The 27,088-nt window shown below is 51.4% G+C and overlaps 2 protein-coding genes across 2 annotated transcripts; both read right to left on the reverse strand.

Moving 5' to 3' along the window:
* Positions 1 to 2,742: 2,742 nt before the first annotated feature.
* Positions 2,743 to 10,663, reverse strand: MRPS15 (mitochondrial ribosomal protein S15). Its single transcript, XM_069477686.1, has 8 exons — positions 10,455 to 10,663; positions 10,111 to 10,155; positions 8,966 to 9,041; positions 8,134 to 8,182; positions 7,562 to 7,646; positions 5,740 to 5,798; positions 3,449 to 3,640; positions 2,743 to 3,208 (listed from the first exon to the last, which is right to left on the reverse strand). The coding sequence occupies exons 1-8, from the start codon at positions 10,582 to 10,584 to the stop codon at positions 3,098 to 3,100; spliced, it is 747 nt and encodes a 248-aa protein (XP_069333787.1). The 5' UTR covers positions 10,585 to 10,663; the 3' UTR covers positions 2,743 to 3,097.
* Positions 10,664 to 12,959: 2,296 nt separating this feature from the next.
* Positions 12,960 to 26,741, reverse strand: CSF3R (colony stimulating factor 3 receptor). The gene is made up of 17 exons (XM_069477687.1): positions 26,656 to 26,741; positions 25,425 to 25,477; positions 23,052 to 23,135; positions 20,575 to 20,871; positions 19,484 to 19,607; positions 19,150 to 19,328; positions 18,211 to 18,380; positions 17,937 to 18,090; positions 17,758 to 17,837; positions 17,152 to 17,365; positions 15,998 to 16,186; positions 15,523 to 15,624; positions 14,816 to 14,962; positions 14,587 to 14,727; positions 14,367 to 14,460; positions 14,058 to 14,139; positions 12,960 to 13,652 (listed from the first exon to the last, which is right to left on the reverse strand). Exons 3-17 carry the CDS (start codon positions 23,113 to 23,115, stop codon positions 13,182 to 13,184), a joined length of 2,508 nt encoding a protein of 835 aa, XP_069333788.1. The 5' UTR covers positions 23,116 to 23,135; positions 25,425 to 25,477; positions 26,656 to 26,741; the 3' UTR covers positions 12,960 to 13,181.
* Between the last annotated feature and the right edge of the window lie 347 nt (positions 26,742 to 27,088).

Raw genomic sequence — 27,088 nt, forward strand, 5'->3', positions numbered from 1 at the left:
CCAGGACTATACAATAGTTGAATGATGGCAGCCCAAGGCTTTCTTCGGTTATTTTGCCTGGTCTGTGCACCATTTTAAAAGGGACTATAACTAGGATACAGCTTAGCATAATTACCTTATGTCAGGCTTTCAAGCATTTGTTACCTGCCTGGCTCCTAAAAGCATTTGAATTTGCTTAGACTCTTCCCTTGGCTTCTCAGATCATTTTTTTTTGTCCCTAGACGGTGTAGCATAGTGGACAGAACATGGGCTTTGGAGTGAAGACAGAGCTGAGTTTGAATCCTAGACTTGTCTCTAACCAGCTCTTTGACCTTCTCTCATGGTAAAATGAGAATAATTAGCCAATGTGGGGAATAAAGGTGGCTTTGAATATTAGGTAAGATAATGTGCCTAAGGCAGCACTTAAAACAGTGCCTTTCCTGTAGGGCCTTATCCATTAATAAGTGTGTTCCTTTTTCTCCCCTTCCCTTCTGCTAGACCCCTAAATGTTGGCACCTGGCCCTCTAGCAAAACACCTCTAAGCAGTCTTGCCCATGAAAGAAACATGTTAAGTTAATCTTCACTTTTTTCTGTTTCACTTGTTTCTGCAGAATCTCAGGCTCTCTGTTCTACCCTCACTGCACCTTCCCTTCCACCTCGGCTGCTTCTCAGGGATCATCCTTCCCATTCTGACCTGGCCCTTTTTTCTTCCACACTCCCTCCCTGGGCAATTTCACTCACACCCATGGCTTTAATCACCCTAACAACTCCCAGACCTCTCTACTTGAGTCCCAGGTCTATTTCCTCTTTCCACAGCACTTTAACACATCTTTCTCCCTTTTTGGCTTTCCTCAGTGGCTTCCCTTCTCAGAACGAAGTCTAAAGTCTTTTCCCCAGTGTTACGGACTAAATGTTTATGTTCCCCCAAATTCATATGTTGAAGCCTTAACTGCAATGTTATGGTATGTGGAGATGGCGCTTTTCAGCGATAATAGAGGGTAGATTAGGCCATGGGGGCGAGGCCCTCATGATGGATTAATGGCCTTAGAAGAGAGAGAGAGATCTCCCTCTCAGTACATGCACCAAGGCAAGGCCATGTGAAGACATACTGAGAAGTTGGTTTTTCCAAGCCAGGAAGAGTCCTCACCAGACACTGATGGGCTGATACTTTGATCTTGGAATTCCCAGCCTCCAGAACTGTGTGAAAATAAATTTCTGTTTAAGCCACCTAGTCTATGGTATTTTGTTGTGGCAACCTGAGCAGAATATACCCAGAAAGCTCTTTATCACCTTGTATCTGCCTATCCCTCTCACCTCATCTCTTCCTCCTCTTCTCTGTGCTCACTCAGTTTCAGACACATTGTCCTTCTTGGGTTCTACAAACATACTGTGAACTGAAATAAAACTTTAAGGCTCACCCCCGCACTTGCCAAAGGAATATTCTAAAACTAAATTGTCTTCCAGGAAGAAGGAGGTCAGACATGCCTTACCATGCCCCACTCCCTTCTTGGGGACATCCTTTGTAACCCATTAACAGGCCTAAGGGTACACAAGACAAACCTACAAGTCCTCCAATTTACACAACAAACATATGTCCAGTGGCTTATCTCTGATAAAAAGCAACTATGTTAAAACATTCCAAGCCTTTAGACAAAACTTCATGTCTTTAACCAATTACAAGGCAAAAAATCTTTAAACCCACCTATAACCTATAAGCACCCCAGCTTCGAGATGGCCCACCTTTTTGGGCCAAACCAATGCATGCCACCCACGTATTGATTTATGACTTTACCTGTAACCCGTCTCTCTAAAATGTATAAAACCAAACTGTAACCTAGCCACAGCAAGTCCACTTGCTCAAGGCCTCTTGGGCATGGCTCTGGGTCATGGTCCTCAAATTTGGCTCAGAATAAATCTCTTTAAAATTATTTTACAGAGTTTGGCTTTTTTTCCATTGACAATACCAAACATACTCAGGCTTCAAGGTCTTAACTTGATGTAGATGGTTGGGCCTTATGGGAAAGGGGGTGTCCATAACCCCCCAGAATTTATAAGCAATGCTTTATGTATGCTGTTTCCTGGGGATAGGACTTGTAGGTTTTATCAGATTCTCAGTAGGAACACCAATACCCCATCCCCAAAATAAACCTTCCCTGATCTTTTCCCTTCCCATCTACTCTCCACACAGCTGTTGCTTAATCATCTAAAACAGAACTGTTGCTATCACTCCTTCAGTTTTAAAACTTTACCTGTGTCCCCACTCCCCACAGGACAGTGTGTGATCTTTTAGCCTAGCAAGCATATAAAGCCTCACATACCCCAGCTGCAGCTTATCTTTCAAGCTTTATTTCTGATTCTCACTGCTCTCTGAATACAGCATGCATGTCCAGACGTCTTTGCTTTTATACTTGCAATTCTCTCTGCCTGGGTTGCCTTCTCTCCTTATTTCTGCCCAGTGAATTCCTACTTATTCTTTAGGGCCCAGTCCAGAAGGCAGTTCCTACAGCTGGCCTACCCAGCCAGCCACCCTTCCACTGTGCTGCCGTGTACTCTGTCTCACCCCAATGAATCACATGCCACCCGGATGACAGGTAGTTGTTTATATGAATGTGTGAGGTGTGTCATAAGAGTGTCCCTTGGTGGGTGAGGACAGGGAATCTGCCCTCCCAGAGCTGAATGAAAGAATAAACTCATTTTCTTCCTCAGGCCAGAAACAGCCCCATTTTCTCTCATATCATTCTGCAAGGCAAAAAGAAAGAAAGAATTTTAACAGAATTTATTGGTTTTCTTTCTTTTTTTTGAGACAGGGTCTCACTCTGTCACTTAGGCTAGAGTGCAATGGTGTGATCATTGCTTGCTGCAGCCTTTAACTCCTGGATTCAAGTGGTCCTCCTGGCTCAGCCTCCGGAGAAGCTGGGACAACAGGCGTGTGCCACCATGCCCAGCTAATTAAAAAAAATTTTTTTTGTAGAGATGGGGTCTTGCTATTGCCCAGACTGGTCTCAAACTCCTGGTCTCAAGTGATTCTCCTGCCTCAGCCTCCCAAAGTGCTAGGATTACAGGCATGAGCCACCTTGCCCGGCCCCAGCATTTATCGGTTTTCTTTGAGTATCTCTGGTCAGGCTGTGGGAGGGCTCTCCGCATTCTTCTGGTCTTGTTTTCGAGCCGCTGCTTCTGCAGCTTTTAAGGCCTTTTTTTGCTTCTTCAGCTTCTGAACCTCCTGGAAAACCTGAGGGTGAAAGGGTGCAGGAAAAGACCTGGTAAATACCACGCAAAACCTCAGACTTAGAGCAGATGGGCTGGCAACTATCTTCCCTGATGGTAACCCCAACCTTCTTCCCTGGGGTTGGTGGCCTGTGACCTCCCTGGGTCCACGGCAGGCCCTAGGGCCAGTTTCCATGCCTCCCTTCTGTTCCCTCCATCCCAGTGCCACTGTGGAGCCAACCAAAGCAGCAATTCTGACTCATACCCGAATGCAGAGAGCCTTCTTGGTCAAGAATCGGCGGTGGGCTGTTCGGTAATACAGAGGGGGAAAAGTGTACTCGATCCCCAGCTCCCTGCATGTCTTCTCAAAGACATCATAGTTAGTGTTACGGAGGTTTTTGAGCATCTTTTTCCTCTGGTCGATACTCATCAGCAGATAGCGTTTGTGGGCTTTGTCCTGTAAGAGAATCTGTGTTACTTTTAGTAGTATATAAGTGTTACTATTGTTCACGGTAACCAAGGATGGTCATTTTATCACTTCGTTGAAATTTCCCAACAATCTTACGCAAATATTAGTACAATTCTGAGAAGGGTATTGTTAGTGTTATTCCCACTTTACAGATGGGAAAATAAAGGTTCAAAGATGTTATCTGACTCAAAAAAGATCCTTAGAAGTGTAGGTGGTGAGGTTGGGTCTTGAATCCGGGTCTACTGCTCTGACTCCAAATCTCATGCTCTTTCCCCTTTACCATCTCCTCAGCGTTTCCACAGTTTAGCAAACTGTCAGCTGAGGGAGAGAGGAGGAAAGGCCTTGTGCTCTTCCTGGACACCTCCCACCCACAGCCGGGTGCTGCCCTGCGAGGGACCTCCAGTGGGCTGGTGTTCTATACCCCAAACGAACAAAACTGTGATAGCTCCAGGGAACACTGAGGGGCCAGGCATGGTGCTGGATGAGTCTGTATTCACAACCATGCGTTTATTTATTATCATTATTATTATTATTATCTCTTATAGAGAAGGGGTCTTGCCATGTTGCCCTGGCTGGTCTCAAACTTCTGGGCTCAAGAAATCCTTCTGCCTTGGCCTCCCAAAGTGCTGAGATTACAGGCATGAGCCACTGTGCCCGGCCCAGAACCATGTGTTTATTAAAAATCACAGCAATTGCCTAATTACAGCAGCTCTGTACTGGACACTGTGCTGAGACGGGCATCATGGTTAAGAACATGGGCCCTGGAGCGAGACCGCCTCGTTTCAAGTCTCAGCACATCACATCTCAGTGGTGTACCTTGGGGAATAACTTAATCACTCCATGACTAGATTATTTGTTTGTAAAATGGGAAAGAAAGACGGCTCTAAGGGTTAAATGAGATGATACATGTAAAGTATTTAGCACAGGGCCTAAAGACTTTATATGCATCATGTTGGCTACTGTGATTATTTCAACTAATCCTTGCAATCCTATGAGCAGGTACTCTTATCACCCCTATCTTATAGGTAAGAGAACTGAAACTCAGACCTGTAACTTCCCTAAAGTCACACAGCTAGTTAAGTGGAAACGGCAGAGCTGGGATTTGAACCCAGGGCAATCTGAATTCATTCATGCATTCAACAAGTATTTACTGAGCACCCAGTATGTGCCAGACAGTGACCATACTCTAAAGTTTGTGTTCTTAACCACTGATGACACTCGGCATAGCCTTGCAAGGCTCCCATTTCTCCTCTGGAGGCAGGAGGGAAGTGTTTTCCTCATTGCAGCTGAGGGGTGGGCAATCTGGTGGTGTAGCCACTGGGCTTATCAAGCTGCTTCTCTGGACCCAGATCCCTTCACCTCCCAGACTTCTCTCCCCTGGGCTGCTGTTGTTTAATTCTGTTTTTTTGTTTTTTTTTTTTTTGTTTTTTTTTTGAGACAGAGTCTCACTCTGTTGCCCAGGCTAGAGTGAGTGCCATGGCGTCAGCCTAGCTCACAGCAACCTCAAACTCCTGGGCTCAAGCGACCCTCCTGCCTCAGCCTCCCGAGTAGCTGGGACTACAGGCATGCACCACCATGCCCGGCTAATTTTTTCTATATATTTTTAGCTGTCCATATAATTTCTTTCTATTTTTAGTAGAGATGGGGTCTCGCTCTTGCTCAGGCTGGTCTCGAACTCCTGAGCTCAAACAATCCGCCCACCTCGGCCTCCCAGAGTGCTAGGATTACAGGCGTGAGCCACCGCGCCCGGCCTGTTTTTTTTTTTTTTTTTTTTTTTGAGAAAGGGTCTCACTTAATCACCCAGGCTAGAGTGCAGTGGTATCATCATACCTCATTGCAACCTCAAACTCCTGGGCTCAAGCAATCTTCCTGCCTCAGCCTCCAGAGTAGCTAGCATTACCTCAGCCACCATGCCCAGCTAATTTTTCTATTTTTTGTAGTGATGGGGTCTTGCACTTGCTCAGACTAGTCTCCAACTCCTGGCCTCAAGTGATCCTCCTGCTTTGGCCTCCCAGAGTGCTAAGATTACAGGCATGAGCCACAGCGCCCAGCCTGTTGTTTAATTCTGAATGATGCCCAGGGTTTACCTTTCGATGTTTCTGCATGTGTTCTTCATAATTGCGTATCTTGATGGTCAAGGCAACAACTGAAACCACAAACCACAGAGGATGAGAGTTGGGCACAGAGGAAGGAAGGGCCCAGGCCTGGGTTATGTTTTAAGAACTCAAGGAATAACAACTACTAATGTTCTGTACAGCTCTCTATAAATCCCAATGCACTCTGAATTTTGAGATCTCAAAAGACTTTATCTTTCCTTTAGAAAGCAAAGATGAGGAAGGGAAACTCCTTAGTCTTATAAAGGTATCATCCAAAAATCATATAGCATTCTAAATGGCAAAGCTTTAGAGCATTCCCATTAAATTCAGGAATTAGACTAGGATGCATGCTATCATGGTTAACAATTCAACATTGCACCAGGGGTCCAGCCAATGCAATAAGATTCCCAAATTGTCAAGGGTCTACTCCTTGCCTCTCCCCTTCCAGCTGCCACCCGTAGCCATGCTTTCACTAATGAGTTTTCAGAATTATCACCTCCCACTTGTCTCCCAAGGCCCTGGAACTTCCTTCCTTCAGGCATCCTCTCATTTGATTCCCACCTGTATTACAAAGACAGGGACAAAAGCAGAAGCTGGCCTCAAAGAGGCCGTCATGACAGCAAGCCCTTCCTAGCATATGCTGAGTTCTGGAGCACTGCAGAGTGTCCCTGACCACATGGCCCCTTCATATCACCTTGCTGCAGAGTGTAACAGGACAGTGAGATGAGCTTTGGTCCCTGAGGGGTTCTCTAAGGCAGACAGTATGCCAAAAGCAACTGGCTTTCAGAAACTCAGTATTAATGAAAAAGCAGAACTGATACTTGTGCTTAAAGAGGACTCCTCTAGTTATCACCTTTCTGGTGCCTTGGCAAACTCCTCTAGTTATCACCTTTCTGGTGCCTTGGCAAATATGCCATCTGTTCCTGCCAACCTGGGAGATTTCAGCAGTGATAATGCAGAAACAGGTGAGGTGAGATAAGCAGCCCTTCTGTGGTTGCAGATGGTCCCTAGGCCAGGGTTTCAGTGGGGCCTCAAGGGAAGCTGAAACTTATCTTCTCACAGGGGGCTAGGGAGGACCCAGGAGTGGGCCTCCATACCTTCTCTATGGGGTTTTAGTGTCTGAGATGAACTCACCAGACTTTAATCCCTGGCAGAGGGGGAAGAAAAGAATGAAGGCAGGATGGTGGTGGAAGAGGAGGAAGAGGCAGTAGTATGGGCCAGTGGCAAAGGGGAAAAAAATGTGCAGGCCCCATGCAGGTCCACTAGTCTTCCTCATTTGCTCTCAGTGGTCCATGAAGAGAAATTCCCCCCAAAGCAAGGGGGAAGTGGTGGGGCTTTTCACTTACATCTAATGAGGGTTACTGCCAGTTCCAGCTTGAAACCAAAGTGGGAACATTATTTATTCCCTTGGGAATGCTCCACAGTGTCTAACATATGAAGGTTCAGTAAATGTCAGTCTTACTATAATTATAACAGAGCATGAGCTTTAGTTTCTAAGGTGTGTTTAGATCCTCTTGCATCTCATGATCCTGCCATGATGTAGGTAATGCTCTGCCCTCCCCAATCCCCCAATTCCAGACTTGGAAGCAGAGGCTCCAAGAGAGGACTGGTGACTTGCTCAGGCTCACACAGAAGCGCAAGGCAGGACCTGGGCGCTGACCCCAGAATCAGAGCTCAGCATCATTGCCTTAGGTCCTTCCTGTCTCTCCCTTTCCTAAGCCACATCTGAGTATGCTTATAGAGGAGAGCCCTAGCTCAGGTCCCAGCTAGCAGACTCCCCTGCACCCCCACTTCCCAAGGGCCGCCAACGAACTTCGAGCCTCCAGGGATCTGGTGTCCTCAGGGTTTGCCACGACCTTTTTCATCAACTGTTCTTCCTTGATTTTTAGCTTCTCCTTCTGTAGAAGACAGAGATAGAGAAAAATCTGTGCAGTCTGCCATTCCCTAAGAACTAGCCCTCCTGCCCCTGAGGCCATAGCTACAGTTAGAGCAACTAGGCCCATAAGGCTCAGGGCCTGACTTCATTCTGTTCACCGTGGCCTCGGCCAACCACACAGCTATTTATATTTAGGTGAGCCCAAGGCCAAAGCCACTGACAGGAGAAACGGCTTGTTGGATGAATGTCCCCAAAGCTTGCTCATTCATTCACGCATCAGATCTTTATTGAGCATCTGTTTGTCAGGTGCTAGGGATACAATGGGGGAACAACAGTGCTTCTGCCCTCAAGATGCTCAGTATGGGGGTATTGATAAGTGGACACAGTGATAGTGGGCTAAGTGCTGTGACTGGAGAAGCTTGGGATGGAGGAGCTAACCAGGGTAGGTAGAAATCCCAGAGGAGAGGACTGAGGGAGGCTGTGGCCAAGATTTGGCACAGGCTGCTCACCTTGTTGGCCATTTCCAAAGACAAGAGTCTTTTCACGACATCATCAACCCTGTGGAAAAACCACAGCAATGAAAGACGGGTGTTGGCGGGGAGAGAGAACGGGAAGCAATGCTGTTTTCATTTTGCTTTGAAAAGCAAAGATGATTGAAAATTCCATCTCCAGCAAATAAGTCTCTCTGGAGGTGGGGAGCCATTTCCCAGTGATTAAAAGTCAGCATGGATCTGGCTTGCTGGGCTGAAAAGTACAGAAAATTGGGGCTGTCAGCTCAAGTGTTCTGGTCTCATCACAGGGAGGATTTCCATTTTAGCTAGGACATGGTTCAATCTGCCTTGAGACATTTCAAGTCAAACTACACAGTGGGAGGGACTGGAGGGACTGCCCAGTTCCCACCACACAGGACAGGGACTGAGCAGAAGGACCCTGGCTTTGGTGTCAGTCAGCCCTGGATTCAAACCCTATCTCTGCCTCTAGCAGGGCTGGACTGCTCCTGTATGACACTGAGCAGCTTGATAATCTATAGAATGGGGACACTATTTCTTCCCCTATAGGGTTTTTTTGAGGATCAAGAGATGAGAGATTTCTACAAAGACCCAGAGTCAACAAAACAAAACAAAACAAACAAATAAACAAACAAACAAGTAGTTGACTCCACGAATGCCATCTGCCCTTGCTACCCACTCACCTTCACCATGCCTGGATCTCTACACCTCTGTGCCTCATTCTATAATTGAGTTTCAGATATAGCCAACCAAGCCTCAAAGCCACTTTCCCTGCTCCCTGCCAATCCTCCCAGGACCCCCAGCCTCCTCAAGTAGGTTTCTTCCTGCTTACTTCTCAATTCCAGGCACGTTCTGGTAGTCTTTGAGCAGCATGGAAGGGGGTGGGTCATCGTCTTGGCTGGGCTGGACTGTCAGGTATAGGAATAGAAAACACCCGGAGTCAACTCTCAGTGCCCATCCTCCCACACTTGGCTCTTCTCACCCCTCTCCAACTCTGTAAGGGACATCTAGGGTCTCAAGCAAGGCACAATATCTCTGGGCTCAGTTTCTCCTGTGCAAACCCTGTGGGTACCTGCATTGATTCTTCACTCTGAGAGTAGATAGCTTTTCCCAAGACCCTGTACTATGCCTGCACCTCTCGCATACCTGTCTGGCTCTACAGTTATCAGATCCCACACTAGGATGGGTCCTCCCACAGTCTGGTCCATGGCCCAGCCTAGAACAGGCATTCAAACGTCTGCATGAATGCAATAAAGGGGTTGAGGAGGAGTAGCTAGCTTCAGGATGCCTGAAATGTAAGTACCAAGTAGAAACCACAAGAAAACCTCAGCTTTGGTGTGCACATCCCCACTGTCCCCTAGAGGTGAGGGAGAGGTATGGGATAGATCAACTTTTTCTCTCCAGACCCTGCTCTGCCAGTATGTGAATATTGATAGCAATAAATACTAACATATGCTCCATCTAATTGAGCACAATGCTAAGGATGCTTTTCATGTGTTATCACTGAATCCTAACAATCCTCTCAAATGGGTATTTTTACACTCATTTTAGAAATAAGGCTCAGAGAGAGGAAGTAACTTGCCCCGTATCATTTACCTAATAAGGGATCTTAACCGCTACGCATACTGACTTGGAATGGGAGACTACAAACCTCCATCTCAGAATGGCAGACACAAAGTGCCATACTCCATTAAGGCCTGGGTGGGGCCAGCCATGCATTCTCTCTGGATAGCTTATTTTTATTCACCGGGAAAGCTCCTGCTCCCGCCCTCCACACTCCTCCCCCCCCCACCCCCGCAGGCTTCAGGCCAGGGCTTTGTGTGAGGTGGACGGTGGGGATTTGCTGCCCAGGAGCTCAAGCCCACCCTTTTGCCCACTCCTTCTAGTGGCTCTAACTTGCCACCTTCGTCCCCTTAGCCACCCCAAGCCTTCGGGCGATCTCCCTTCCGCCCCAAGTCCCACCTTAGGAACTCTTACCTGGTTTCTGGATTGCGTATCCGCGGGCGGCCTGGAGGAGAACAGCTACACAGAAAAGAGAGGGTTGAGGCCCATTTCCTTAAATAGCCCAGCCTCAACTTTTTTCTTTGTGCCTTGTGTTACCCTTCCTCCAGGGTCCATGCGCTTCTGCGCCTAACCGCTGCACTAGTTCTTCCTTACCCCGCAGCCCCTTGTGTCTCACGCCTCGTCTCACTTCTTCCCCAGCCACCACCCTTTCCCATTATCCTGCTGCTGTACTCTTTCCTACCCTGATCCCCCAGTATTCTCTATCTCTGCCGAAACCCATTTCCCTACGCCCGCCGTCCCATTTCCCAGCTCCTCACTTCGAGGCTGCAGGCCCGATTGGCTGGAAGGAAGCCTGGCGCTCCCTCTGCCCAGCAGCCCAAGGACTGGGGCCTGGGTCACTGTCTGGGTCCGAATCGAACATAGCGCCCTCAGCGCCGTCCTCAACATGGCGACTGTAACCCCCCGGGCCCCGCGCCTCGACCGCTGTCCCTTTCGCGGCACGGACGGCCTCACACGGGCGCCGCCATGCTGGCTCAGGCTCGACCAATCGAAGCAGTTGCGATACCGGAGCAGACGAGGACTGAGAGTATGGATTGGCAGGCAGGACTCTGCGATGTCGCGGAGGTTTGAGTTGAGCTAGAAGTCTTGTTAGCAGCTGCGCAAGATCGGAGCGTGGTTAGTGGTGTGCGATGTTGTATAAAGTATAAAATGCCACTATTTCTTGGACATGCATCCCATCCTTGATCCCTCGGTATGTTCCTGGCCTCGGTCCGCGGTTATTTTGGGGCTTTCGTGGGGCCTGCGGTAGCCTCCCAACCCCGTCTCCGCCGCGAAATCAAGGATGGGGCCCTGTACGAGCTGCTGGGTTTCAGCCTCATCTCTGGCAGCCTTGTAGCTTGGTGGCTAAGGTCGCTGATTTTGGAAACAGACAACCCTGGGCTGTAATTCTAACTCAGCCATTTACTCAACGTGTGATCTTTTGGGCAAGTCACTTAACCTTTCTGGGCCCCAGTGTACTCATCTATCAAATGGGGATGGTAATAATAGTATCCGACTTTTAGGTTGTCGAGAGGATTAACTGAGAAAGTTGTATGTAAAGCAGCTGGTATATGTAAGCATTCAGTAAATGCTGTGATATTATTTGTGAATGAGGGGTGTGTATGGGCAAATACAGATTAAAAGTAAGAAAAATAAATTTTAGTTCTCCCTGGTGCAAAAAGGGAAAAGACTCCTACCCTTCACTTCTTTTAGAGCGTGTACTTCAGAAAACTTGTAGTTGTGAATTAATTCTCTAGTCGTTTGAGATGAGTGTAAATCTTTTTATTTATTTTATTTATTTTATTTATTTTTTGAGATAGAGTCTTGCTCTGTCACCCTGGGTAGAGTGCAGTGGCGTCATGATAGCTCACTGCAACCTCAAACTTCTGAGTTCAAGTGATCTTGCCTCAGCCTCCTGAGTAGCTGGGACTACAGGTGCATGCCACCACACCTGGCTAATTTTTCTATTTTTAGTAGAGATGGGGTCTCACTCTTGCTCAGGTTGGTCTCAAACTCCTGAGCTCAAGCAATCCTCCATATCGGGCTCCCAGGGTGCTAGGACTACAGATATGTGCCACTGGGCCTGGCCCAAGGGTAAATCTTTTTAAAAGCAAAATAAACCTCTGGCCAGTTTTACAACATCAGGATGTTTTTCTCAAGGATCTGGGAGTCATCTCTTTGAAATGCAATTTTTTTTTTTTTTTTTTTTTTTTTGAGTCAGAGCCTCACTCTGTAGCCTGGGCTAGAGTGCTGTGGTGTCAGCCTAGCTCACAGCAACCTCAAACTCCTGGGCTCAAGCAATTCTTCTGCCTCAGCCTCCTGAGTAGCTGGGAATACAGGCATGTGCCACCAGGCCTGGCTAATTTTTTCTATTTTTAGTGGAGACGGCATCTCGTTCTTGCTCAGGCTGGTCTTGAACTCCTGACCTCGAGCGATCCTCCACCTTGGCCTCCCAGAGTGCTAGGATTACAGTTGTGAGCCACCGCGCCTGTCCTAAAATGTAATAATTAAGCGCAATAGCGCCCTGTCTCTCAGCTTCTGTGGGATGGTAGGAGCCTAACTTCAGCTGGTACCTAGCTCCAAGTTGCAAACTTACCTCCTGTTCTAAAGACATGAGAAATCTATTTTTCCTTTGGATAAAGGCAGTTAGTGGACATAGGTGAATTTAGGACAAACTGTGTGTGACAAATGGTGCTGTCAAGTCCTCTTACTTGAGGATGAGTTATTGAAAATGCATGCAATAAGTTGTATCCACTTGGCTATACAAAAGAGTAAGATTTCTTTCTCTCTTTGTACTCTCTAGTGGATTGCTTGTGATGCATATCACATTCTAGTTTAGTGCTTATTCAAAAATAAAACCTTTCTTTTCTACCCTTGTGGAGAGGTTTTCTGGATTGGCAGGAGATTTTGTTTCTAATCATATTTCCCTAATAGGGTCTTTTCTGAGGTCTCCTTACTGTGTCCCACCACACTCTGTGACTCCCTGCGTGTAACCTTTGCCCACTGTGCCCTAATTCTCAGGTCTCGAGTCCTCACCACCAAGGATGGGAGCTCTCTGAGAGTGGATTGAACTGTGTCATTTTAAAATCTCTGCTGCCAGCACAGGGCCTAGATGTTAAGTGAGAGCTGGTTGAATAAATAAACAAAGGAACTATTCTGAGAAGTCTCCCCCTGACTGCTAGGGCCCTGGAAAGAAAAAGAACAGAGACAACAAAAACCACAAACCACAAACCAGTTTAAGAGACTGAAATTATTGGAAACAAGCACAAAAGGCCAGTGGGTGGTGCTGGACAGAGCATTGTCTGAGTCTCAAAGTATGCAGGGTGCCTGAGACACCCATCCTATGGAGAGTGGGGGGACAGGGAGGGATACTGGGGACTGGAGATTGGGAGAGACAGGGAACCTCTGCCTTTCCTGGGGCTGGGGTGGGCTTACTGACCCTCTCCTCTTCTCTGGATAGCTCAGGCCTTTCAAGAGGCAGGCCCAGGTTGGGAGTCCCAGAAGTCCTAGAAGCCCCCCAGCCCCTCCTCCCCGTGGACCCGGAGCCCCTGCAGGAGGGGGAAGTCTAGCAGTGGCCCAAAGACACAGTCATCCTCCTGGCTTGGGACTGAGGATATGGGGTTCCTCAGGGGGCTGATCTGGAACCAGAGGTTCTCATAGCACTTGGGGCTGGGGGTGAGGGCCCCCAAAAGGGGCTGAGTAGAGTCACTGCGGAGGTAGTGTCCTGGGCCTGTGGGGCTGCCCAGCACCTGCCCGTAAAGGACCTGGTCGCTGGTGCCAGACTGGGGCTGTGGCTGGGTAGAAGCTGTTTTTGGGTCCCCTTGGAGCACATAGGTCTGGACCAGGGTGGGGAGGCAGATCTCTGAGCTGTCACTGGACTCCCAGGGCCCCAGCTTCTTCTCTTCCTCCTCTAGCACCGTGATCTTGGTGATGGGTGGCATGCCAGAGTCCTGAAGGCTGGGCAGCTGGAAGGTCTCCTGGACACAAGGACATGGGCGGAGGGCATGATTCATTTCAGATATCTGCCCCAGCCACTGTCCCTTCCTGAGTTGGGGCAGTAGTGGGGACATCCCTGCTGCTGTCTGCTGGAACACAAAGGGTTCCATTTGCAAAGCGCCAGTATGTTCCTGACACATGTCTGACACGTGCCACATGCCATTCAGACTCAGCCTGGTGGATCTTTCCATTTCACAGGGAGGTGACTGAGGCTTTGAGAGGGCAGTGCCAGGATTCAAGCTTGAGTCTGCTTCATTCCGAAGGGGGGTGGAACTTGCTGGAAGTGATGGGAAGGCCTGAGTGCTCATCCTCAGAAGGGTGTCCCTCCACTTTGAGCCCGGGCTGACGTCCCCAGCCCCATTTCCCTCTCCCTCCAGGACGCTCACCTCCTCCATGGTGGTGGGCACCCAGGAGCCCAGGCTGCTGTGAGCTGGGTCTGGGACACTTGGCCAGAGGGAATTCTTTCTGCTGGAGAAGGGGGCAGGTGGAGGCTGGGTCAGGCATGCCCTCCTGTCTTCCCATCCTTTGTCCCACCCACCCTAGCAGCTGAAGAGCTGCAGCTGCCCCTTGGTACAGAGAGAAGAAGGTGGAGGGCTGGGACTCTCAGACGTGGGCCCCAAGGTCTGGGAAGGCTGGAAGGGATGTAGTTCCTGTGGGTAGGAGTAGCTGAGGGTCGGTTCTCTCAAAGGACTCACCTGGGTTTGCAAAAGAGGCAGGCAGTCCCACAGAAGCAGATGACCGAGAACAGGAGAGCGAACAGGCCCAGGAGGATGGATAGCTCAGACCCCTCTGGGGTAAGGGCAGAGCCAGAAGAGGTTGGAGTGCGTTTAAGGAAGGCGGGGTCCCTCCCTCAGCCTGGGATCCATGGGCAGGGTACCCTCCCAACAGCCATCTCTGCTGACCCCCCTCTCTTACCTAGGGCCAAGGTCATCAGGGTGAGGCCTGTACTGTTAGTGGCCCCTGCCTGGCTGGTGGCCATGAGGTGGATGTGATACAAACTGCCGGGCTCCAGGCCATGGAGGACAAAGCCACGGGAGGAGGCGTTCAGGATGGTGGCTGGGAGAGGGGGCATATGGTCAGCCTCTGTGGCTGCTGAGTGCCCTTCCCAGGCCCTGGGGTTGTGGGGAGCTGAGGATAGACTCACAGAAGGACTGGTTCTGAGTGTTGGTCCAGAAGATGGTGTAGTGGGTAAGGGGGCTCTTCCCCAGCTCAGGGGGCTCGGGTACCCACTCCAGCTGTGCCCAGGTCTTGCCAATGTGCTTTAGATGCAGCTCTGGGGCTCGGGACGGGGCTGCAGGAAGAGGGGGTACAGGGGCTGCAGGGAGCCCGACTGGACTCCTTGTGGCTCCCCAGACACACTGCAGGTGGGCGAGGAAAGAGAGGCCAAGAGGACCATGTCCACGCCTCATTTTCCCAGGGATTTAATCTGAATTCCACCTACTGCTAGTAAGTGGCCGAGCCAGGATTTCAACCTGGTTCTGTTTGACCCTAAAGCCTCACTCCCTGATTTCTACCAGGCCTGATTTTGTCTGACTCACTATCTGATTTCTGCCACTCACCCTCTGAATTTATGCTAGGTCTTCTGTCCACTTTTTATCACACATGACACCTTATTTTTTTCAGGGAAATTGATTGATTTTTGCCAGATTTGTTCCCTGAATTCTGCCAAACTCACTGCCCAGTGTCTCTCACCACACCACCGGTTTCTATGCAGCTATAGGTGTCCAGTGTAAGCAAGGGTAACCTTAGGATTTGGAAAGACCCTCTCCAGAGCCAGAAGTATGGGAGAAAGGACATGTTCCCTCATATGCCTGATTGGTGGGGCCCAGGCAGGCCTGATGTCTAACAAACCCATCTCTTGGGAGTAGGCATAGATGTGCCCAGCGGGTCCCATGGCGTCCTCGTATAGGGGAGTCACAGAGATCTTGTAGAGCTGAAAGGGCCTGATGTTCTCTGTGGGTAGGAAATGGGGGAGGCACTTGGTTAGGGGCTAAGCTCTGCTGATGATTAGGAGCCAGCCTCAGACCTCTAGTCAGGGCTAACCTCTGCAATCTCTTCTTGACATCATTTGATAGGGGGTAGGGAAGAAAAGTGGATGAGAGAGCTAGAAAGGTGGCAGGGTTAGGGCTGTAGAGAGGATCAGGTTAGACTGCAGGAAGAACTTCCTGATTGTTAGGATGTGAGATGAGAGCAGTGAAGGATCAAGAAAGGCTGGGTAATCTGCTTCTCTAGGGTGGTTCAGGTTGCTTTTGCCTACTGTCAGACACCCCTGCCTCCCTCTCTCCCCAGCCCTGCCCACCTGCCTGGCCCTCCAGGCTGGACTCACCTCTCAGCAGAGTCCCCGTGATGCTCCCGTTATACTCCATCCTCCAGGTTTTGTTGCCATCCCTGGGGCTGGGGGGACTCAGGTCCCACTCAATCACGTAGCCTTCAGGCTGTGGGTTGGGGCACTCCCAGCCCACCCAGAGGCTGTGAGGGTCTTGGGCCATGGTGTAGAGTCTGGTCAGGGGTGGGCCTGCAGATAGAGTTGGAAATGGTGCAATGCAGGTGAAAAGAGTGCAGGCCCTGGTGCCAGAAGCCTAGGTTCAAATAAATCCTGGCTTTGCTACTTACAGGCTGGGTGACCTTGGGCAGGTCAACATCCAAGCCTCGGTTTCCTCATCTGTAAAGTGGCAATGATGATACAAGTTCTACCTCGTAGAGTCTTGGTGCAGATTAAATGAGTTGATGAACAGAACCAAGGCTGGCACAGTGCCTAGCATGGGGTAGTCCTTGATAATGACAACAGCTAACACTATGTAGTTCTCGGTATGTGCCAGGCATGGTCCTTGATATATGGTAATTCATCGAGTCCTCTAACAGTCACACCCAAGAGGTGTGTGACTGTCAATAGTAGTACCTCTCAGTATTACTATTTTATCAGTGAGAAAACTGAGAGACACAGAGAGGTTAAGTAATTTATCTAAGGTCACAAAGCTAGTAAGTGAGAATATTAGCTATTGTGATTGTTATTGTGATTATCAGTCTCACCTTGTGAGGGTCCATGTTTAGGGGAAGCTGGGGGCGGGTGGTGGTGGTGGGTGATCCCCCGAGAATGAACAATGGACATGAACTATGTTCCAGCTGGAAAAGCTTAGGGCTTTCTCTTTCAGCTTTCTTGGCAGAATGGACTGTGGGGAGTGTGTGTGTGTAGATACCACCACCACCTTAACCTGGTCCTGGCTGATACTAATAGTGGCTAACCCATACTGAACAGATACTTCACGCCAGGCTCTTGCATTTACTCCTGTGATCCTCACAACGACCCTCAGTGGGCGCTGTTATCATCCCATCTACTAGATGAGTAAACAGAGGCCAGGGAGGAGGAGTAACTTGCCCAGGACACACTGGTAGCAAGTCATGGGACTAGATTGGAACCCAGGCAGTCTAGCGTCTGAATTTCCATGGTTAACCACTGTGCTTTTCTGGCTGCCCTCTCACCTCTGCTGTCCAGGAAGTCCACTGGGGTGGGATGAGAAGTCCCAGCTGGGTTATAGGCCACAAGGGCCACCTCCCGGGCTTCCGAAGGCAGGTGGAAGGTGCAGCTTAGAGCCGTGGTGTTGCAGAGGGGCAGGACAGCCCCAGCCTGGCCTGAGGGTCTCCAGGAGACCAGGTACCCTTGGATCTGGCCGCTGTTTTCCTCCAGGGGCATTGGCTGTGGCAGGCACAGGTGGAAAAAGAGAAGGGGATGTATGGCTCATCTTGAGTGGGGGAGGTCCTCTACGTGGGGTGGATGGATCGTAGGAATGGAGCTTCTCACCTCCCTGCCTCTTTCCCTCTGTCCCTGTGCTGGTTCTAGGAGGCAGGGCAGGAAGAAGCAAGTTGGTGCACACAGCAGCCACTTACTATTCACTGAACCAAGCTGTGTTGTAATCTCTCTAGAAGGTCGCTACTCAGCTTCCTAGGCACATGCAAAGTGCATGCAAGTCACATATAAATGTGTCCAAGCCTCTCAGACCTGTTGGGGTCCTGAGCCCCAGCTTGCAGCGGTCTATGTGGGTTGGAGGAGGTCTCAGGGGTGGAGGGATGGCCTTCAGAGGGAGTCACCTTCCAGAACAGCTGCACGTCCACTGTCCTATTGTCCAATGTCCTCTGCCGTGACCACGCGCGCAGTCTGACGATGGGGACTGTGGACGGAACGAGAGGAGAGAGGGTGCCAGTCAGGGAGGGCCTGGGGCCTGGACTGGGTGCTGATGGCTGCTCTGAGGCCGTCTTCACCCGCTCACCCCGTTCGGCGGTTCTCAGCTCCAGGCTGGGGCTCCAGTTGCTCCAGTGGCCAGGCAGGGGCCAGCGGATGCAGCGCATCTGCAGGGTGTAGGCTGTGGCTGGGAGGAGCCCGCAGAGCTCATACTGAAGGGTCTCGGCGGGCAGGGGGCCCTCCTGGTGGGTACGTGTGACTCTGAGCCTGGATCTCTGGGCCCTTCCAGGGCAGCTCAAGCCCGACTTACCCTCCCCTCGGCCACTGCCCGCTCAGGCTCTTGCGGTTGCCCTTCACCTCACCAGCGTCCAGTTGGCGTCTCCGAGCTGCGGCTGGTGGCGCAGCTCACACTTCTGGCTCATGTGCAGGCTGGGTTTCCAGGGCTCCCAGTGCAGCCGTAGGCAGCCTGGCTGGGGCGGGGCCGCCTCATGGCTGGGGTCCACGGTCCACAGCATGGGGGGCTCCAGTTTCACTGCAAGGAGGGGGGTTGTCAGAACCTCTCCCTGCCCCGCCCTGTAGCGCTCTGCTTTAGCTCCCTCTCTTCTCCCTGTCTGTGGTTCTGGTGCTTCTGTTTTCCTCCCAGGTCTCTACCTGTACGGTCTCTCTCCTCCCCCCACCCCCGCTGTCTCTCTGTCTCTGTCCTCTGTGTCTTTCTCCCCCCTCCTTCCCTCTTCTCTCTCTCCGTCTTTTCGTCTCTGTCCGTGCTGCCACGGACGTGTTTCTGTGTATGTGGGGTTTGCTCCTCACCCCCCCCAGGGATCTTTCCAGTGGTCACCTTAGTGAGGCCTTTCCTGACCAACCTATTGAAATAACAACTGTCCCCCGCATGTCCCTCCCCCCGAATTTCTCCATTCCACTTATCCTTATTTGACATTCTGTTTTATTTATTCTCCCACCAGACTCTAACATTCTGAGGGCAGGATTTTGGATGGACTGCTGTATCCCCAGTACCTAAGACAGTGCCTAGTACATAGTGGGCACTTCCAGCAATTGGCTCAAAGAAGGAACGAATGTGTCTCCTTGCCTCTGTGTCTCTTCCCTGTCTCTGGGTCTGTGCCCCCATCTCTGTCTCCAGCTGCATCTCTCTTTGTCTCTGTCTCTCTTCTGTGGTCCCATCTGCAGGTCTTCCAGTGTTTCTTTGTCTGTCCCTGGGCCTGTGTTTCCCTCTCTGTTCCTCTCTGGGTCTGCCCATTTTGGGGGGGGGGGGGTCTCTCCCCTCCCCGACACCCAGCATCACCAACCAACATCCATGGGATCAAGGCACAGCTGCGGGGACATGCTGGTCCCCAGTGCGTTCTCCGCCTGCACCCGGATGCCCATTTTCTGGTACAAGATCAGGTGTTTGCGTAGGATGGAGCAGTAGCTCTGCCCATCTTCGGCCACGCAGTCCGGGATGGAGTCCTTTTGGGTCCGACAGCTCCTGTCAATGGGCCAGGCTTGGGTGCCAAGCAGAGGAAGAAGGCGAGGCTCCCTGTCCCTCCCATCTTTGCCTCTGACTCCCCCATCCCCGCAGTCCGACCCACACCCCACCCGAGGACCCAAAGGAAGGGGGCTGGGGTGGGAGCCCCTACTCACTGGAAGCTCTTTAGGGTGAAGCTGGTGGGCAGGTGGGTCTCTGGTCCTGGCTCCCACTGGCAGGTGAGGCTGTATGTTGTGAGGTTCATTAGGCAGGACAGGTTGTGGGGTACAGCAGGGGGGTCTGCACGTGGGATTGCAATAATGTGAGTGCTTTGGATGGGGCCACTCAGAAAGCTCCTACTAGGACCAGTCAGTTAGCCTTGTTTCCTTGCCCTGCATGAGTCTCTTTGGGGTTACCTCGTCCATCCCCCTGTCTCCACACAGAGTGACCCTGGAAAGGCAGCCCCGGGGGAAGCCAAATTACTGGCACGTACAGGAATAAGCAGCACAGACCGCCAATAGCCTGGTGGTCCTCACCCTCCAGCCCTCCCACCTCCAAGGCCCTTTGTCAGTGACACCGTAGTGTCTGGGTTTGCGTCCTGGGCCTGCCATTCACCGGCCATGTGCTCCGGAAGTTACTTAACTGCTCTGTGCCTCAGTACCCTCGTCTGGAAAACGGGGGAAATGATAACATACCTACCCCCTGGGGTTGCTGTGAGGGCTAAATGACTCACTGCACACGAAGTGCTCAGAACAGTGCCTGGCGTGTATGAAGTGTAATGTCAGTGTTAGCTGCTACGGTTATTGCTTCTTGAACAAGAAACTTGGTCTTTGTCTTTTTCTTATGCCTCAACTTGGCACAGACTCCCCCCTGCTCAGTTTGAAAAAAAGGCTGAGACCGGGATGGGGGAGAAGCTGGGAGCAAGCCCACCTAGAGAGAATGTCCTTCCCGGAGACACCCTCCGATGACCAAGGAGTTGGATGTGCTTGGCAGACATATAGAGTAGTGGCTGCCATGCTGGCCTTAGAGCCATGCTGCCTGCTATGAATCTGTGCTCCGTCGTTATTAGAGTATAACCTTCCCTTCCCAAACCTCAGTTTCTTCATCTGCAAAATGGGGCTAAATAATAGGACCCACTGGTACTACTATTACCTGGATATCCTGCCGATAAAGTGCTTATTGAGCAACAGCTCCATAGCAATAGCTCTTACTATTTATTGGCAGGAGGGCATGGAGGCAGAGTGGTTGGACGTCTGGAGGGACTTACAGCCTGCTTGCAGCTCAGCCTGGTCCAGGATCTGCAGGCTGTTGCCCCAGGTCAGGCAGCAGGAAAGAAAGGCCTGAGTATGGTTGAAGTGGGGCAGGGTGATGGTAGATTCCTGGGTCCCATCAGGCAGGCGCCGCTGCCTCCCCCCAGGTTGCAGCTCTGCTCCCAGTTTCCACAGAATCTGTGAATCCAGGCCCGGGCGGCTGCAGTTCTGGTTGATGACACAGGAGGCTGTGACGGAATCCCCCAGGCGGACGATGGGGGCTGAGAGTCTGATGTGCCCGCACTCCTCCAGACCTGGGGGAGGGGGGAGAGAATGGCCCATGGGTGACTCCTCGGCCTGGTAGAGCTGGGCTATAATCGAGACCTTTGAAGCCCCGGAGTCAGGGTCTTGGGGGCTGGAATGTCTTGGGGGCTGCAATGGGAAGGGTGTGTACAGAGATGATGAGAGGCCATAGGGCTGAGACAGAGATAGTGACGTGCTGCAAATGTTTATCGACTGGCTCTATAGGGAAAAACAGACTCTGATTTGTAGTATGTGCTGCTTTCTGTGGTGTAAATACCGCCACCGTAGCCACTAAAGCGACATCATTGACTCTAGGGGTGGGAAGAGATGTGCACAATCAGTTCTTGGGAGCCAGCTCGAGCACGACACCAGATAGGGCCCAGGCCCCTCTCCATGCTCTCCCCGAGGATGGTGAAAGCAATGATGAGAATGATAAGAACCCTGCAGCCACAGCAATCTTTTCACAATTCAAATCTGACGGTGTTACCCCACCGCGATTACAGCACTTCACGGCGTATCGCTGCCCTGAAAGGCAGTGCGTGTGGTGGCGAAGAGCGTGGACATTGGAACTACACTGCCTAGGTTTAAATCCTGGTGCTTTTTTTTTTTTTTAAATATAAGTAGAGAGTTCATTTGGGCTAAGTTTGAAGACTGCAACCCAGGAATATAGATTCAAGTTTCCCTCAATATATGCTCTCCAAATGCTCTATTGGTTATTAATCCTGTGCCCCTGGTATGTTACTGAGACTTACTATGCCTCAGTTTTTGCATCTGTAAAGTGGGGATAAAAATAGTCCCGACCTTAGTGTTGCTGGAAGGATTAGATGGGATAACATATGTAAGGCACTTCAAACAGTGCCTGGCGTGTAGGTTTTTGCTGCCATCATTAGGATGAAGACCCACGTCCTTCACACAGCCCTTCTGGCCTGGCCCTGCCTAACCCGCAGTTTCAGCTCAGACCATATTCTCAGCTCCAGCCATTCTGGCCTATCCCTGCTGTTCTTTGAAAACTCCACGATCTCTCCAATCTCTGGATCTTTGCGCCGTTGCTCGTTTTTGAGGCGCTCTTCCTTCAGTCTCCCACCTCTCTTTCACCTGGGTGACACTCAGGCATCTTGAGGGAACCAGACCAGGCTAAGCCCCCAGTGCTTCCCCAAAGCCCTTACTACCCTTCATCCTTATAGAGTCTTGTGATTATTTGCTTGTCTGTCTCCTTGGCGAGACTGTAAGTTCTGTGAGGCCCGAGACCTTGGCTGTTTTGCTCATTGCTGTATTCCCAAGCACAGAGTGGGACCTCGGTAACTAGTTTTTGGATAAATAAACAAGTAAGCCATGCACTTTGCCCACAATGCCTTCTCTCCTCTCTCAGGTGTGCTTAGGCTTGTTTTCCTGATGGGGATGCTGAGGCCCTAAGAGGAGAACAGTTTGCCCAGGGCCACAGAGCAAGTTCGTGATTCTCAGCATGGGGTTCCTACTGCTTCATGGACTCAGAACTTAGGCCAGAAGGAACTTTACAAAGCTGTTTACTTCAAAACTCCACCTGATGCTGTGTCCTCTACAGCAGGGCTTGAGTGGCCTGTTTTGGTATGGCCTGCTGGCTAAGAATGGTTTTTACATTTTTAAAGGGTTAAAAACAAAACAAAAACAAAATAAGAATATGCAATAGGGACTGTATGTGTCCTGCAAAACCCAAATATTACTGTCCAAGTTTGCCCACTGCTGCTGTGTAGCATCCCAGTCAGTCCTGGCCTCAGCTTGCATACCAGTGGAGATGAGAAGCTCTCCACCTCTCAAGACAGTTTCCCCGGTCAGAGAGCTCTGCTTGGGCTTCCTTATTTCAGGATGAAACCTGTCTCCTTGCGGCTTCCGCCTTGATCCTTTTACGGCCCACCCAGAAGTTCCTCCTGACAGCTCAGCAGAGATTTGCAGACAAGACCTAGGACCCACTGGCCTTTTCCAGGCTGACCAGCCTGGTCTTCTCACCATTCCTCCTGGTTGGTCGTTTGCCTGTGGAGGGCTGTGGGTGGGAGCCCAGCTACTCCACCTCTGTGGCTCCGTCTTGAGTCTCTTGGGATTCTCTGGGAATCCCAGGAGCCGTGTGGCAGTGCGGGGAAGTGATTCCTCCCCACCCCCAATATGTCTCCCTGTAACTCCCCTCTCCCCATCACACCCCACCTCTGGCCACACTCACTTCTGGGGAGCAGCAGGATGATCAGGGCAGCTCTAATCGGGCTGCAGTCTCCCAGCCTTGCCATAGTGCCAACTTGATGCTCACCTGGAGGCAGAAAGGCTTGGTTAAGATCATGGGCTTTGGGGGCAGAGCTGACCTTAGTCCTTGCTCTGCTACAGTGCAGCTTTGGCCAGGTTACTTGACCTCTCTGAGCCTTAATTTCTTTGCCAAATGGAGGCAACAGCAGCCTATACTGCATAGGGCTTTGGGAGGAAGTCTCAAAATGATGCAAGTCAAGGACTCTGAACAGTGCCTGGCACATAGGAAATGACTCTATAAGTGACGGCTACTGGTTTCTTTTTCTTTCTTTTTTTTTTTTGAGGCAGAGTCTCACTCTGTCACCCTGGCTAGAGGGCAGTGGCATCATCATAGCTCACTACAACCTCAAACTCCTGGGCTCAAGTGATCTCCCTGCCTCAGCCTTCTGAGTAGCTGGAATTACAGGCGTGCACCACCACACCCAGCTAATTTTTCTATTTTTTGTAGAGGTGGGGTCTGGCTTTTACTGAGGCTGGTCTTGAACTCCTGGCCTCAAGTGATCCTCCCACCTTAGCACCCCAAAGTGCTAGGATTACAGGGGTGAGCCACTGCACCCGGCCGGCTACTATTATTATGTTACTACACTTGCCTTCCAGGAAAAAGCCTTCCAGGGGAAGGAGCAGCAAGGAACAGCATTCTTCCCCTTCCCTCCTGTCTAAGCTGGGCTCCCCACAGAAAGCAGAGCCTGAGACAAGGGCTTACATGCAGGTAGTTTATTTTGGGAAAATCCCAGGAGCAGGTGAGGGAGTGGGGAGAATGAATCTGGGAAGGAGGGAAAACCAACACAAGTTGTGTCATCAGGCTGATCACCTTGGTGGATAACTTGGGCTCTATTCTGCTGGAACCTGCCAATGAGTCATGAAGAACGTTCCTCAGAACTGTCCACCCAGGGGAAAATTTCTCTTGATGGGAGGGAGGATGGGAACATTTATCCACTGGCTCCTGCCCCCCACTGGTCAAGGGATGCCCCTTGGGGTGTTAACTCCCTGGCACGTCCAGGTGGTACGTGCATGAGTACCAGGCAGCTTCTCCTGGGCAAGCCATGCCAAGAACGTCAGAGACGCTCCCTGGAAGACAGGGAGAGCTCCGCAGAGTAGCTGAGGCAAAGGGCTGTCAGGCACTCAAGCAGAAAGCTGGTGCCTCCGCGATGGCTAGAGAAAGAGTAGGCTGAGAGAGTATCAGCTGGGGTACCCAAAGGGTCCACTATACCCCCAATTCTGGGTACAGATTTCTCGAGGCCTTCTGGGGTCAGGCATCGTGGTGTCAGGGTGACAGTGCCTGGATGGAGAGAGCGTTGGCTCTAGTCTTAAGCAGTATACAAAGGTGTCCACCACTGGCGTGGGTGTCCAGCCTAATCCTCCACCCTGTTCCCGTCCAGGTCTTGGGGCTCCAGCACTAGTTGGTACTCTTGGTGGCAGATCAGTGGGAATCGTTGACCAGGCTGCACATACATACATGGATACATACGTGCAGGTGGTGTCCCGGCACATCCCCTGTGCTCAGCAGGGAGAGAGCCGGGAGAATCTTTTTCTCTCCCTCCCAGGCAGAGGTGTGAATAAGAACTGCCCGGATATCCAAGGCTGCTCCTGCTTGCAGGGGTCCTACCCAAAGCCCCAGTCTATCCATATATGCTGCAGTATGAGGACACCTGGTGACCGCTAGCCTATAAGTCACCTTTGTGCGAATTGGAGCAAAGTTCCTCCTCGTTTGGACAGATGCAGCCCCATACTAGGTCCTGGCAACTAGAGAACAGGCTGGATTTCAGGTGCGTCTTGGCTGGGCAACTTTGTGCAGTGAGAAACCTGAACAAATGTCCAGAGCACCCCTGTCTACTAATCAGTGGTTGGTAACCTTTTTATAACAGCACACCAGTTTGATTATAACCCCTCCTACACAAATCCTCCTGGTTGGGGAAGATTTAGCCTCCCAGGCCCAGATTTTGGGACACTTGTTCCCATCTCCATGCATTTTTGATCTGATCACAGCCCTGTTGCCCTAGCAAGAATCAGCTTCACACCCGGTGAGGTGCCACCCTATCCCTCTTCTCTGGCTCCTGTCCAGAATGGGCAACCAAACCCCGAGAGGCCCAGGCATCCTCCCCCTGGGTTACAGGGTGTTGGCTTGCCTGGCATCAGTCCCTGGTTCCCCTCAGCAGCCCTGGGCATGCCCCACCTGGCTGAGTGGGACCAGGGCTATTGGAGCATGGTCTCACTCGCTGGGGGCCAGTATGCAGAGAGGTTTAGAGCCCAGACTGGATTCAGATCACCTGACCTGAACTCCTGCTCCACCACTTACCAGCTTTGTGACCGGACAAGCTACTTCACCTTTCCAGGACTCAGTTTCCCCATCTGTGAAAAAGGGACAGCAATATCACTCTCTTCTCCTCTGTGTTACTGTGAGGATGAGATGAGATGATCGTGATAATAGCACTTAGCACTGTGCGGGTGTGGAGTGAGTGCTCAGGAGCCGCGGGTGGTGTTCAGGAACCACAGAGCAGGACAGACACCGTCCCACGGACTCCAGAGTGGTTTAGTCCCCGCCTCCCTTACAGGCTGCGTGCACATAGCCTGCTGGGACTGCCACCTTTTTTTCATCTATGTCACCCTGCACAGTTTCAAAGCCCCCTTTCTGGACCCCTCCTTCTAGCTCCTGGGCCCCTGTCCCTCCCCGGCCCTGGCTGTCTCATGCCTCCTGGGCTCGCTGCCCTCACACCCCCTTTCTGCTTCCCCTCACATCACATGCAGCCTTCTCCCCGCATGCTCCCCTCTCCAGTTCACACCCCTCTCCCCTGTTCTTCCCACTCCCACCCGAGAGTCCTTCTGTGGGGGGAGGAGGAGGCTGGGAATAGACAGAGGGAGAGCCCTTCCCAGATGTGGTTCGGAGAGAGACAGAGACAGAGAGGCAGAGGGCAGAGGGCAGAGGGGGTAAGAGAGCAAGGCAGAGACTGAGATACGCACACAGACTGAAATGACAGAGACTCGCAGAGACAAAGACGGAGGGAGGGGAGATGTTGAGAGATAGAGAAAGAGAGTCCAAGAGACAAGTCTACTGACCCGGAGAGACAGAGGAGCTTGATACCGAGTTTAAGGTTCAAGAGACAGGGATACGTGCGAGGTAGAGAGAGGCCCAGAGACAGACAGAAACCCAAAGAGAGAGCAAGTCAGAGGGGCTGGCAGGGAAGACCGAGAGGGAGCCTGGGAGGGGTTGCAAGGCTGGAACACGCAGACACACAGGTCCTGAGAGACAGAGATGTGGACAGGGGGAACGATTATGCCTGCCCCCAAGCCCAGCTTGGTGTCCCCAAGGGCTTTTTTTGGCTGTTTGTGACTTCTCTGATGCAACCTCCCCCCAAAAATGTGGGCCATCCTGAGAAAAGAGACCCAGTGTCCAGGACTCCTGGTTCCAAAGGATGCATCCCCAGCCCCAGCCCTGGGCCCCCGGACATGGGCACTGGGGGGAGTGACCTGGGATGCCAGGTCTCCCTCAAGCCCAAGGCTCAGCCCCTCCCCAGGGATCCCCTACTCACGCTGGCGCTCTGGGCAGGCACCCGCCTGGCCTCCGGCTCTCTCCTCTCCTCTTCAAGGCAAGTTCCTGAAACGGGCTGCAGTCTGGTGTCTGTCCCCAGCCCTGTCGTTAATGGCTCAGCCTCCAACAGGCCCCAGGGCTGGGGATTGCAACACCTTCCCTGACTCCCTCGCGCCCTCCCTTGCGCCTTCGTGGGCACAGGCAGCCCCTTCCTCCCAGGAAGGAGATGGTGAGGGAAACTGGTGAGGCCCGGGCAGTCTTCCTGCCTTGGGGGTCTTACAGGGCTGGGGACTGTGGCAACAAAGTCCCCCTCCCCTGCCTCCGGATTTCCTGAGCTCAAAGCTTTGAGGCTGGGCAGGGCTCAGGCTCCAACCTGGCTGGGTGCCATCCCCGTGCCCCCTGCCCTGGGGAGCATCACTTGGAGGCAGCCCCTG

This window comes from Eulemur rufifrons, chromosome 8 (assembly GCF_041146395.1).
Source record: "Eulemur rufifrons isolate Redbay chromosome 8, OSU_ERuf_1, whole genome shotgun sequence".
Classification (NCBI taxonomy): Eukaryota; Metazoa; Chordata; class Mammalia; order Primates; family Lemuridae; genus Eulemur; species Eulemur rufifrons.

Bases quoted from the DNA above. Each gene is read 5' to 3' on its own strand.
- MRPS15 (XM_069477686.1), bottom strand. From the start codon at position 10,584: ATGTTGAGGACGGCGCTGAGGGCGCTATGTTCGATTCGGACCCAGACA. The intron at 9,042-10,110 runs GTAAGAGTTCCT...TATACCTGACAG, and splicing joins ATACGCAATCCAGAAACCAG to TCCAGCCCAGCCAAGACGAT. The intron at 3,641-5,739 runs GTAAACCCTGGG...ATTCTCTTACAG, and splicing joins ACATGCAGAAACATCGAAAG to GACAAAGCCCACAAACGCTA.
- CSF3R (XM_069477687.1), bottom strand. From the start codon at position 23,115: ATGGCAAGGCTGGGAGACTGCAGCCCGATTAGAGCTGCCCTGATCATC. The intron at 20,872-23,051 runs GTGAGTGTGGCC...CCCCTCCCCCAG, and splicing joins CATCCTGCTGCTCCCCAGAA to GTCTGGAGGAGTGCGGGCAC. The intron at 15,625-15,997 runs GTGAGTCCAGCC...TCCTACCCACAG, and splicing joins CACGGGGACTCTGCTGAGAG to AGAACATCAGGCCCTTTCAG.